A 13494-nucleotide genomic window follows, 5' to 3' on the forward strand; every position below is an offset into this window, starting at 1 on the left:
TTCTTGTACAAGTGGACTGAATGAGAGAAAGCCCATAAAAAGACAAACTTGCTTTGGAGTGGTATATATATATACACACACACACACACATATATATATATATTCATGACCATCGAGCCTATTCTGATTCATAGTGATCCTACAGAACAGAGTACAAGTGCTCCTTAAGGTTTTTGAAGCTATGCATTTTTATGGAAGCAGACAGCTTCATTTTTCTCCCACAGAACAGCTGGTGAGTTTGAACTACTAACCCTGTGGTAAGCAGTCAACACTAAATCCACTATACCGTCAGGGATTCTTTTATACATACACACACAAGGGGACTTCAAAAAGTTCATGAAAAATGTTACTGAGAATGTGGAATTTTTTCATGAACTGCCTAAAGTTCTCTTGTATACTATAAAAAGGGTTTCAATTAGTCAAAACTCACTGCATTTCATTGAATTTAGGAGACAAACCAAGAAACAATAAAATGAGGAAAACCCTGATCTGGGGATCAGAAACTAAAAAACTATGAGTGCAAAAATTGTGGGGAAATCTTCAAGGAGCTGTCAGCCCACACTTAACATCAGATAAATTATCAAAGAGAGAAAACTACATATTCGATGAGTAAAACACTCCTCTGGAAATCATACTTTTGATATACATCAGATCATTCAAAATGGAGAAAACCTTACAAATGCTTAAACATGAGGGGACTTTTACAAGTTCATGGAAGATGGAATTAAAAGATCGTAACATCTTTAGTAATGGAGAATGCAACCCCACCCTCTACATAAGATGGTTCATGTTGTAGAGATAATCAAAAGTGAATACGAAAATAAGCCACTCGGAACTCATACAGGAGAGAATTCTAATAAGTACTGCATAGTAAAGCCTTGATTGAAGGCTAGAAGTGTGTCTCCAACTAGGCCACATCCAGAGCGCCATTGCTTGAACTTCAGACCAGAGTGTAAATGCAGAGTGGTGAGACCCTCTCAGTGGCTATTTCCCACCATGATTAGGAAGCCTGGTCTGCAATGAGGAGTCATGACATTTACATACAGACAAAAGTAGGGGTAAACGTGGTGCATACATCCCCCTTTTCAGTGAGGGGCAGACCCTTTCATGCTCGGTGTGGCCTTCCTGGACTCCCTGAACTCTAGGACTTGTACTCTACAATTTCCACCATGAAGTGGAGGGAAGAAAAGAGAAGATGGGGCAGCAAGTCCTGTGCATCCCACACCCGCTACTTGTCTTCTGTGCCCTCCCCTTTAGGAGGGGCTGCAATTGTGGAGGTTGCTTTGAGGCTTCGCTTCCGCTTCTGCACATTCTGTTCCGGGTGAAGGAGGATGACGTAGGTTTTCGGGACGTAGAGCATGCCAAGGGACACGGATGCACTGAGGCTCAAGGACACCGTTAGTGTAGTTGTCTGGATATAGATCTAAGTCAGGGGAGAAGGGGCGAGATGGGTCTCAGTCACATGCTCTGCACAACCCCTACAATTCTGCTGCCACATAGACTAGAGGTGACTATGTTAGTTGGGGAAGATGGGTTACAATGACCACTTGGGAAAAGACAGCAGCAAAAGCAAAAAGCTTGGTGGGATTAAGAGCCTGGTGGTGGTTACTGTGTGCCTTTGGTGCGGAAAGTAAGGAGGATGGTGACATTGGACTGAACGAACAAGTCATTGAGGGTAGGAAGGAAGGAATTAATAGGGAGACCTGGGAAAATCATCTGTAAGCCTAAAATAATCTAGGGCTTATGAGTGAATGACTGAACATGTTTTCAAATATACAAATGAATGAATTCATCAATGAGTAAAGGAGCAAATGGGCAAATGAATTAAACAGATGAAAAAATAAATGTTCTACCAAAGATATATGAACAAATGACTAAATTAATGTTTAAGCAAGTGAGCCGAAATGGATTAATGGGCAGACAAATAAAATATTATTTGTTAGTGGATGGATAGGAGAGCGGATGAGTCAATGGATGAGGTAACAAAGGAATAGGGGGATGGCTGAGTGGAGAAGCAGAGGGATATTAGAAAAACAATGAGTGAACAAGGATTTAAATACACAAATGAGTCACTGAGCAAGCAACCAGCAAAGATTCAAGCATCCAAATGGATGGCTCAGCTCTTGGAACAATTAGGCCCAAGACAGAAAGGGACCAAATGAGGGGGTCCAACCTCCTGGGGGACCCCAGATTACCTTTTCAGCGGATTGGGCAGTGCCAAAGAATATAGGCACAAAAGCCAGCCAGATGATGCAGGTGGTGTACATGGTGAAGCCAATGGGTTTGGCCTCGTTGAAGGTCTCTGGCACACCGCGGGCCTTGATGGCGTACACTGTGCACGTAACCATGAGAACAAGGCTGTAGCACAGGCAGCCGATGAGGGAGAGATCGGACATGTCACACTTGAGCACCCCTCTGGCCTGCTCTGGATCCACTGTCCGCTGCTCTTCATAGTCGATCACACTGTGTGGAGGCTGGGCCCCCATCCATGCCACCACTCCCAGCACCTGCGGGAACCAGTGCCATATCCTAACCATGGCCTCCTCCAGGAGCTAGCCCCCTTAGTTCCTGGTCTAGGTTTCCAGCATAACAAGATTCCCCTAAAACTCTCTGCCTAAATGGTAGTGCCGGGCCTGATAGAACCACCATAAAGAAGGGAGGGAAGTCCTGGTGTTGGGGAATTTCCTGAGCAGAGGTCTGGGATACAGCCTAGTAGAGAGAAGGGGCTGTAGTGGAGGTATGCATGAGCAGTGTCAGGTCTAGCTTAGTATGAGGCAACTTGACATCATTTTCCTTTTCCTGTGTTCTACCCATTACCACCACCATGTCCTAAGCAAACTATGTAATTCTGAACACTTCTCTCCTGGCCTCCGTTTCTCCATCTAGAGAGGAAAAAGCCTCAGAATGGTGTTGTGAGGACAAAGTACCAATTAGGGAGGTTAGGTGGTACATGTCCTACATACAAACAGCCAGCTTCTGAAGAGATGTTCTCTGTACTTCTCTTAAAAGGCTAGACAGCATCACTAGCTTATCAGTAGTTGTGAACCCATGCTAACTTAATCAATTCAAAATAAAAAAAAACAAAAAAACCAAACCAGTTGCCATGGGGTGGATTTGACTCATGGCAACTCCATGGATGTCAGGGGAGAACTGTGCTCAATTGGGTTTTCGTTGGCTAATTTTTCAGAGGATTGATAAACTGTTCTTCAGAGCCAACTCTGGGTGGCTTGGCACCACCAACCTTTAGGCTAGTAGCAGAGTGCTTAAATGTTTGTGACACCCAGGGACTCCTGGTTGTTATTAACATCATGCAAATTTCATTTCTGAGGGCCCTAGTCCTCCTCTAAATGCAGAGAACTGCTGAGAAAAATACAATAAAATGGTGAGTGGATGCGTTGTGATACTCAAAGAAACTTCTCAGACAAATGAAACACAGAGGTGTTTGATAAGGTGAGAAAGTGAGTGGTGTCCGTGCCAGACACAGACTCTAAGGGAGGACAGAAGGTCTCGGTTCTCCAAAGAGGCAGTAATTATGAGTCAGTAAAGACTCAATGGCAATGACTTTTGGTCTGGCCCTAAAGGCGCACTTTTATGTGTGTGTGCAGCCCTGGTGGTGTAGTAGTTACACGTTGGGGTGCTAGCCACAAGGTCAGCAGTTCTAAACCACAAGCTGCTGCTCATCAGGAGAAATAGGTGGCCCCTAACAGATACCATCTTGGAAACCTATGGGGCCTGTTCTGCCCTGTCCTGTAAGGTCACTAAGTGTAAGAATAGATTCATGGCACTGAACTTGGGTTTGTTTGTGGTGTTTGTTTTTGGGGGGTGGGGGACAAGGGGAAGCACCAAGGCAACGACTCTGTTGACTGCTACATGAGCGAGGAGTGAAATAATACCCCATCTGCTGGCTAGGTGGCGCTGTCGAGCATCAGCTAGCTAAGCGCAAAGTCTGCAGCTCAAATCCACAGGGGAGAAAGATGAGACATCTGCTCCCCTGAAGATTTGCCTCGAGATCTGAGAGGGTCGTTACGAGTCAGAATAGACTCCGTAGCAATCGGTTTGGTGTTCAGGTTCCCCCTGGCTTAAAAGAAAGTTCCTCCTAAGAAAAGACTGGAGATTGAGAAGGAAAATTCCCCATGAGAAACGAAAACCAGCTCTGGTGCATCGAACTGATGACCAAAAGGCATTGCACCTATTTTGGCAACCCATGTAAGTGACTAAAAATCAGCACCCAGTATGTCATAGACATGAGCTATGGAACTAGATGTTCCACTCCACAGGAAAAAAACCAGTGCTCCCGGTGCCTCTCATCCAGGTATCGCGGTGAACTGGGCAGCTGGGCTTACTGCATTGAAGTAGATTATTTGCTAGAGGGAAATCATTGAACCCTTTTCTTTATATTTTATACGATCTAAATTGTGGGAGAAAGTAGGTCATAAAAACAATGTCCATGTTTGACATTAAAAAAACTGCCATCGAGTCTGTTCCAGCTCCTAGCAACCCCATAGGACAAGGGGCCAGTGTCCTTGTGAGCTTCTGAGACGGCAAATCTTTCCTGGAGCAGAAAGCTTTCTCCCACAGAGCGACTGCAGGATCCAAACAAGAGCCTTGTGCGCAACCCACTATGCTACCAGGACGCTCACATTTCCCACCTTCCGGCCTACTTTCCTTCAGAGATTGCATGTGGAGGGTGTGTCGGCAGAAGGAGAAGAACGACTGCTCTTACATGAGTCCTTCTCACTCCTGAAAATGGTAGGACTCCATCTTCTGGGCTATTTTCATTTTAACATGGGAGCCAACATAGAAGAGGGGCTCACGTTGGAAATAGGATCGCCCTGATTGATGGATGGATTTGAATGCATCCATCATCCTGTTATGGGCTGCATTCCCCCCCTAAATAAAGGATGCTACAGCAAGCCTTAACTCCTGTCTCTGTGAAGACAACCTTGTTTAGAAATAGGCTCGTTGAGGTCGCATCAGACTATGGTGGGTCCTAGACAGTGCTTTCTTCTCTGGAAAAGAGCTACAGTCTTGGAAGCTCACGGGGGTAGTTATGCCCTGTCCTCTAAGTTTGCCGTGAGTTGGCATTCACTTGATGGCAGTGAGTTTGGTTTTCCAATCCAATATAAGTTGCGCTTGAATAAATGAAAAGCAGAGCTGCCGATTCAGAGGGAAGACAGCCATGGGATGACAGAGACAGAGATGGAGAGATCTGTCTACAAGCCAGGGGTTATCAGAGCTGCGAGAGAGAAGGTCTCCTCCACGAGCTTTCAGAGGAATCATGGCCCTGGCAATACCCTGATTTTAGAGGAGCATCTGTAACTGTGAGCTAGAACATGTCTGTTGTGTAAGCCACTCTCTTTGTGGTACTTTGTTACAAGAGCCCTAAGGGATTAACCCATCCTCACCCACAGCCTCCAACCCACCCATCCTGCCAACCTGGAGTTCTCGAGGACCCACCTGCACAGATGTGAGACTGAAGGTAATGACAAGCTGCGACGTGGGGCTGATGAAGGGTGGGGGTGAGACCGAGCGCTTTCCCTGCTCGAAGATCCGGTAGATGCGGTTGGTCTTGGTGAGCAAGGCAGAGTAGCTGAGGGTGGTGCCAAGGCCAAGGAAGAGCCTTCGGGCAGCACAAATGGCGGCCCCGGGCTCTGCTACGAGGAGGAAGGTGATGGCATAGATGAGGAAGATACCGGTGAGCAGCACATAGCTGAGCTCTCGGCCAGACGCCCGCACGATGGGTGTGTTGTTGTGCAGCATAAAAGTGACCACCACCGTGGTCGTTGCCACGATGCCCGACACGGCCAGGAGGAGGGGAGGAGCTGCCCAAGGGGAGGACCAGGTGAGGCTCACCACAGGTGTGGGGCGGCAGCCTGTGTGGTTGGGAGTGGGCCTCATGTCCCTAGGGCAGGCCTCACACGTGAACTCGTCTACCTGGAAGCGGTACCCGTCACAGGCCTCGCAGTGCCAGCAGCAGGGGACGCCCTTCACCATCTTTTTCCTCTCACCTGGCCCACAGGGGAGGCTACACTGAGATGGGGGCACTTCGAGGGAGTCGCCTAACCACTGAAGCGCTTCCACCTAGGACAAGGGAGAGACAGAGCTGTGACTACCCCAGTCCAGAAGGAGCAGGGGAAGGCGGGGGTGGGGGCACCTCTTGAAGACCGTGCTCTGAGCTACTACTCACATCGAGCCTGAGGATCTCTGCCCACTGGCCCACAGCCTGGTACCCGCCACTGTCCGCACTGCCATTGGCCGCCTGGTACTGGAAGATGTCATAGCGCCCGGGCGCATCTCCATTCTCGTTGAACATCACGGGGGTGCCCGCACTGCCTAGGGGAGAGCCTGTCATCCTCAGCTGGGTCCCTGCCCATCACAGCCACCTCCTAGAGAGGTCATGTGGCCCAGCCAGCCTCAAGGAGTCTGACGGCCCAGGCCAGAGGCTGAGCTCGGACCTTGGCCAAGGTCTACAGGATAGTTCAAACTGGTACCAGTTTGAAGTCAGTTTCTTTCTTTTTAAAAGTTTATTTTGCCCCCTGTGGTGTTGTTCCAGTGTGATATTAAGAGAGCTTGGACATTTCTTCTTCTTTATACTCATTATTGTTAGCTCCTCAATCTCTCCTGCCATGTCCCTAGCAAACTCTTAAATACACTTGCTGTCTCTAAAGATTTGCCTACCCTGGATTTCATATACAGAATAAGATATAGTCTTGGAAAACCACAGGGAAAGTTCTACCCTGTCCTATAGGGTCACTGTGAGTCAGAATGGACTTAATGATAGTGTGTGTGTGTGTGTGTGTGTGTGTGTTGAGGGGAAAGCCTATAAATATAGACATGCCCAGTGTACATAAGCAGCTCTCAGGCTAGCCGCATTAAAAAAAATGTAAGTGGGTACCACAACTTGGCTCTGTCCTTCAGCCCTCAGCTTCAGGTGCCTGCCATGTCATTCTGCCTCTCCTGCCCCTTCCATCCTGAGTCCTCTCAAGTCCCAAACAGAAATCTGACCCAGGGGCATTCCCCTTCCCCACAGGAATGCTAGCATCCACTCACCGTTAAAGCGGACGGCTCGAATATACTGCAGCAATGTCCGCCCATCAGTGGGCTCCATGGCTGGGCATAGGCCTGTGTGCCCAGGGCAGAGTGCCTGGTGCATGCTGTGGAGGGCGTGGGCAATGGCATACACAGCATCAATCACAAACTGCACCTTCCCCTCCTGCTCGTAGGTGGAGTCCCGGCCAATCCGTTCTTCGCCTGTCCTAGGGACGCACCACCCCTGAGACCAGGAGCCAGGAGCCAGGAGGGATGCCTGGCATGCAAGTACCTGAGCTGGCCCCTACATTTTTCCCCACCACCCTTACCATTCCGGGCAGCACTCACCTGTGCACTTACGAGGGGAATCATCTGGCTGGGTACCTGAGCTGGTCAGTTTGCAGTTAAAATTTTCTTCCCAGAACTCAGCGAACCAGATGTTGCGGCGGTTGTTCTCCAGAGAGCGGGTCATGAAGTATTGGTCAAACCCTGAGAGAGAGAGCAATACGGAGGTGGGGGGGCTGCCTTGCCCCACCCCACCCCCAACTGTGTCGCTTCCCAGGTGGGATGGGGAGAGATTAGGAAGGCGGGGCAAGTTTGGTCATAATCATTAGCATGATGCTATCTTCCAGATTCTTTATTTCTCAGCACCCTGCTCCCTGCTAAAGGAGAACACGGCCACTTTTTTGGTAGAACCACAATACAGGTATGGAATTTTGGAAAAACATTTCTTCCCCCTGTACAAGGCTTTTCTTCACACAGCACACCCTTGAAATACAGCTTCAAGAAATATACTCAGACCCAGAAAATCTGGGAATCCTAGGAGGTTTGTGGATTACGGTACCAATCATATGTGTTTGATAAGCTGCCATTCAGTAAGCCTCCACTAATGGCAAGCCCATGCATGACAGAGCAGAGTGCTGCCTGGTTCTGGGCCCTTCCCATGATCAGTTAGATAAGATCTTTGCACTCAATAAGGTTTTCGTTGACTGATTTTCAGAAGGAGATTGCTAGACCCTTATTCCTAGTCCACCTTTGTCTGGAAGCTCTGCTGAAACCTCTTTGGCATCAAAGTAGCAAAGAAGCCTCCTCTGGCCGAATGCGCATGAGGTGCATGGACTGGGAATCACCTGGGTCTTCCATGTGGAAGGTGAGAATTCTAACACTGCACATGACACTCACTGCCATCGAGCTGATTCTGACTCATAGCGACTCTGTGGGATGGAGGTCCTGTATGAACTTCCCTTTTGGGTCTCTAAGATTTTAAATCTTTATGCCAGCGGACAGACTCCTCTTCCACCCAAGGAGAGTCTGTAGCTCACTACACCTCTGGGGCGCCTTGTCACACAGGCGGGAAATGAGTACATGGAGGGCATGAGGGTAAAGGACAAACAAGGTGGGAGCGACCCCTACCACTCACCGTCAATAGAAGCCCTTTTGGGCAGGATGGTGATGGCCCCCAAGGCCACGTCTTCTAGGTTCAGGATGGGTGCAGTCTTGGATCCCCAGCTGTCTGAGCCGACCCACAGGAAGTGGCCCGTCAGGTTGGCCTGGCGCGCAGCCTCCAGCACCCTCCTGGTAACACAGAGCTGGGGGGTGAGCGAGGGCCCAATCCCTCTCCGAATTATCCCTAGCTTTTCCCCATTCTTCTTTAGCTTCCCGTCCCTCCCCACACCGCTGAGAGACGCCGCTTTAAGAACAAAAATGTGGCATATTTAGGAGACTTCTCAATAAATCACTAACCCTGGTTCTGACCCGAAGCCAGGCCACTTGCTTTGTCCATCATAACGTGCTTCCTGGTGGCCTTTGGAGGAACTCCTTTGAGAATGCTGAGGACACTCAGAAGTTCCCCTCTCCCAGATACTCAGCCTTCAGTACCTCCCAAATGGCAGAGGGTCCTCCGCTTGGGCAGGGCCTTTCAGACACCATCTGTATGTCAGGCTCCCTCTCTACAGCCCTCTGTGCTGACACCTACCATCATGCCCAGACTCCGTATCCACAATTCCTTTTATTGATATCCTCTGCAGTGCCCTGGGCTCAGTCCAAACAGCTTTTTCTCTACATATACAGCTGGTCCGTACCCATTCAACCCCAACTCTGGATTATATGACCAGGCAAGTATTTGTGTACGTTTTCCTGGTTTAGTTGGGGCGGCTTCATCCCAGAGCAGTTTGGGACCGTTCTGGGGGACCAGACACAATGATTGGCAGCAGGGGGGCTTGAGTGGGTAGGATAAAGTAATATGGAGAGTGGTAAGTACATATCTAGTGGGTATATATGAGTGAGATGCAGGGCATGCAGGGAGAGACTTCAGAGACCAAACAATGAACACATGCTGGCCCACCTGATGTCATCCTCGTTGGCAAAGATGATGATGCCACGGGCATTAGGTGTCTCCATAAGTCGCTTGATCACCTTGTTGAATTCTCCAGGCTTTGGTTCCCTGGGGATCTTGATGGACTGTGCAATACAGACGCCTCCTGGGTGTCAGGATGCTTAAGTTAAGCCTTGGTCCCAAACCCACAAGGCCACCACTAGGATGACTTCTGAGCTTATCATCAGCACATGGGCTCTGGCAAAGGGCCAAGAGGGGTAGAATCTAGCCTAGGCTCCACTTGCTATGCCACGAGTCCATTAAACCCTTTCTCCTACACATAGCTCTGTCTGCCTGCCAAGCCCTGACCCACTCACAGAGGCCAATCCAGGCTGACATCCCTGAGGTCCAACATGGACTCTGTGTTCGCACCCTACGACTTCCTGCCCCATCCAATAGCCTGTACCACACACCCCTGCAGACTCCTTGATGCCTCAGACAGCTCTCTCCCCCATCCAACCACTCACCAGCCTCACGGGAGATCTGCACAAAGGCTTCAACCCCACTCTCTCCATAGTTGCCCTCAGACGCCAGTGTGGACACATAGTTCCACCCCAGGGCTCGCACAATGTCCACCATGGCCTGGGCCTGGTAGGAGTCTGGTGGCACCACGCGGGAGAAGAAGTCATAGCGTGTGGAATCGCTGAGCTCTGGGGCTGTGGAGGCATAGCTGATCTGGGGGATCTGAAGGGAGGGAAGAACACCTGGGCTGTGGTTAAAGGGCCAGTACTGGCCCCATGGAGGGAGGACTATGAAGGGCCAAGACATGGATGGAGACATGGAAGATAAGGAGTAGAGAGCTGTAACCACATGGAAAGGTCAGAAGGTGAAGACATCTGGTGGAATATGGAGATGTGAGGAGCTGGGGAAAGATCAAGGTCACCATATATAGTTGTGTAGCTTGTGTCCTAAACACCAACTCCTGGCCATGGGGGAACAAGGAGCTGGAATCCAATTTGTAGCCAATCCATCTGCTGCATTCTTGTCAGCTCCAGAAGAATGCACGCTTCCCTAATTACACAAAGGGATGGTTAGTCCAGGTGGCAGCCGTGGGAGGAGCCAGAGCATCTAGAGGGAAGAGTCTGATTCAAGGCAGAAACTGGCCCCCCGGGAGAGGCTTGTTTGAACGTGGGTTTATCGGTGTGCATTAGCATGATTAGTAGCGGGAGTGGGGTGAGGAGTCAGTCTATAAGGGCAGTGGAGAATGGCAACAGCAGAATGAAGAGTGGCTGACAGAGAGAGGAGGGGTGAATAAGAACCATGTCAAAGAAAGATGAACTCACATGAAACAAAGCGCAAGAGAGATCTAATGGGAACTGGAGTAGAGGTCAGAGGCAAAAGGTTCTGGAAGGAACTAGGGCTGCTCTAGAGGAGATAGGATCATTTGAAGCAAGACCAACTGTGGTGGCAACATGAGAAAGGAGAGAGGGAGAGCCACAGTGGGTGAAGGTGGGAGGGAAGATGTAATATTAAATTAAAAAATAATGCTGTGGGAGGTGAGGAGCCAGCCCCCACCCGCTGCTACTCCTACGAGTTCAGTAATACTACTTCTGGGTTCAGTAATGCACAATTGTACGGTTGAGATATATAAGTATTATATTAAAGTCATCAAGAGCATGAGAGATAATACAATAATACAGTCAGGCATGATACATAGCAACATTGCTCACCTCAGCCCAGCTTGGTGGTCCATGTGGAGAGAGGGGGAAGGGAAGGAGGGAAAGGGAACAAGGGAGAGGGGGAAGAGTCAGGGAGGTCAGAGTCTGAGAGAGAAGTCCGAGCCTATATTGCTGACCCATGCCTATATACCTTTTGGGGGCAAGCCAGCCCACTAATTACAGGTAGAGACATACGTCACAGGGAGGGGCTGCACTGGGTCTCCATAGGAACATTATCAGTAGGGTGCAAACCCCTCCTACAGGAACCAAGCTAATGGCCTTAGGCTCCAGAGAGAGGTAGTCTATTGTCTCCAGCAGCAGGGAGCAGGCCCAGCCCTGCTGTGGGATGAGACAGCAGTCTGGCAGCAAGTATCTGACTTCCCCCCACAGGAAGAAGAGACAGGAGGAGACCATGGAGAAAGAGTCAGAGACATAAAGGAAGAGGGAGCATCAGAAGGAAGGCGCGAGAAAGGTCACTTGGTTGTGGCTTCATTAGTGGATGTTACAGCTCCACTCAAGGAGCCCTGGTGGCAGGGTGGTGACTCCACAGTTTGGAAGCACCAGCTTCTCCCGCCTGGCCTTGAGAAAACCTCTCTAGGCTTTCTACTCCCATTAAGAGTTATAGTCTCAGAATCTAGGAAACTCACGGTGTAGTTCTACCAGGTTCTATGGGGTCACTATGAGTCAGCGTTGACTAGATGGCAGTGAGAAGGTTCCACCGGGCACTCACTCCACGACACATTAGTTCAACAGCAGCCTTTGCATGCAGGCTTAGCTTCCATTGCACAGATGATGAAATTGACACTAGGGCAAATCAAGGGCAGTGCAAGGCTGAGAAAGTACTCAAGACCTTCATGGTTTCTTCCAGAACAGAAATTGTAAAATGGCCCCCAGAAGCCAAATCTGGCCCATGAGTGTGTTTTGGTGCTGTGTTGTAGTTTTAATTTTTGAATTAGTAGCTGATGGCTAAAAATAGAGAGTTTTACATTGAAAACCTGCTCTGGTCTGGGGTCCTGATCTGGACTGAGCCAAACAGTCGTGGAACCTGGGCTCACAGGGCCCTGACCTGCTTCACTCCCTGAACAATTCCCACCTGGCCCTAGGAGGCCCTTGGTTTGAGATCCCTGCATTAGACTCCAAGGGGAAGAAACGGAGAGAGCAACAGAAACCAGGATCTTCAGGTAGGATGGGACAGACAGTCAACAGATAGCCAAATAGACACACCCCTTACACACAGAGATATATACAGAGTCACATACACGGGAGAACCTCAAGCTCTCTGTATGACAATGGTGCCATCCAGAGAACACTGTGGGGGGGGGGGGGTTTCAATGTCTGCAGATGGAGGACCCAGAATGCATGATGTAGGAACAGCAGAGCATTTTCATTCTCAATGAAAATGTCCATGAACAGATGTGCCCTCTCTTAGTCAGACGGAAACGAAGTCGTCCACCCTCTGCAGAGAGATGGAAGGACAGAGCCCCTCCAGGAACCCCAATAAAAGCTACAATCCCACAATCCTCCAGTGAAGGGCTGCTACAGAAAACCCCGAGCCCTCCTCATCCTTGATCCCTGTGACCTGGATCATTGCCCGTTCCACCCAGCGCACTACCCGCTGCAAGGCACTTGCCTCCCTCACAGAAGAAAGGGCACCACAGGTGGTCAAGGAAGTTCCGGTAGGGCAGGGCTGGGCAAGACTCTAGCGATAAGTGTAACAGAAAAAAATATATATATGTCACTCTCATCTCTTTAGCGGGCCTGTGAGATGGCTGAAAGTTAAACATTGTGAAATTGAATTTAAATTATAAGCAGTCAAGAGGGAGAAATGTGAGCAAGTCCACTGCCCAGTGCAGCAAAGAGGCCGGTCTAGGTGGCACTGTGCGAAGGAGGGGCTGAGGTTCAGGGAAAACTCGGAGTCTTCCCGCCCAGAGTGCTGCACAAGGCCCAGGGGCAAGGCCAGCAGGTACAGTGGTGTCGGATTTACGTTTGCCAGGGGAAAACCCAAACTCAAAAATGCCAACTCACTGCCTTCCAGTTGCTTCCAGCTCACAGCGACTCCCCAGAACTGCTCGGCGGGGATTCCGAGGCTGTCACTCTGTCGCTACTGCTGCTACTGGTAGGTGCCCTTCAGTGGGGGCTGACTCAATCTACCCTGTGTGCCCTCCCCTCCACTCCTCCATAGAAAGCCGCCCCTTTCTCCCACGGAGCAGCTGGTGGTTGATCCACGGATCACACTGCTGACCTTGCAGTTAGCAGGCCAACAGGTGAGCCACTCCGCCCTAAGCCACATGTGGCTGCCTGCCTGCGCAAGCGGTCGCCCTGGGGGGATGTCAGGGCAGAGCAGAGAGCAGGGAGTCAGCGAGGTGAGTGGCTGGCTCTGATTCAGACATGCGTCTGGCCCAGAGAGAGTTCCTTCCAAACTGCGCGGCCTCT

General features: G+C 49.9%; 1 protein-coding gene across 1 annotated transcript; it reads right to left on the reverse strand.

Moving 5' to 3' along the window:
- Positions 1-221: 221 nt before the first annotated feature.
- GRM6 (glutamate metabotropic receptor 6) lies at positions 222-10825 on the reverse strand. Its single transcript, XM_030888738.2, has 9 exons — positions 9871-10825; positions 9374-9509; positions 8450-8604; positions 7378-7518; positions 7051-7251; positions 6188-6333; positions 5458-6081; positions 2196-2507; positions 222-1423 (listed from the first exon to the last, which is right to left on the reverse strand). Exons 1-9 carry the CDS (start codon positions 10181-10183, stop codon positions 1229-1231), a joined length of 2223 nt encoding a protein of 740 aa, XP_030744598.2. The 5' UTR covers positions 10184-10825; the 3' UTR covers positions 222-1228.
- Between the last annotated feature and the right edge of the window lie 2669 nt (positions 10826-13494).

This window comes from Echinops telfairi, unplaced genomic scaffold (genome assembly GCF_000313985.2).
Source record: "Echinops telfairi isolate 266 unplaced genomic scaffold, ASM31398v2 ScPeMD7_7469;HRSCAF=8507_0, whole genome shotgun sequence".
NCBI lineage: Eukaryota > Metazoa > Chordata > Mammalia > Afrosoricida > Tenrecidae > Echinops > Echinops telfairi.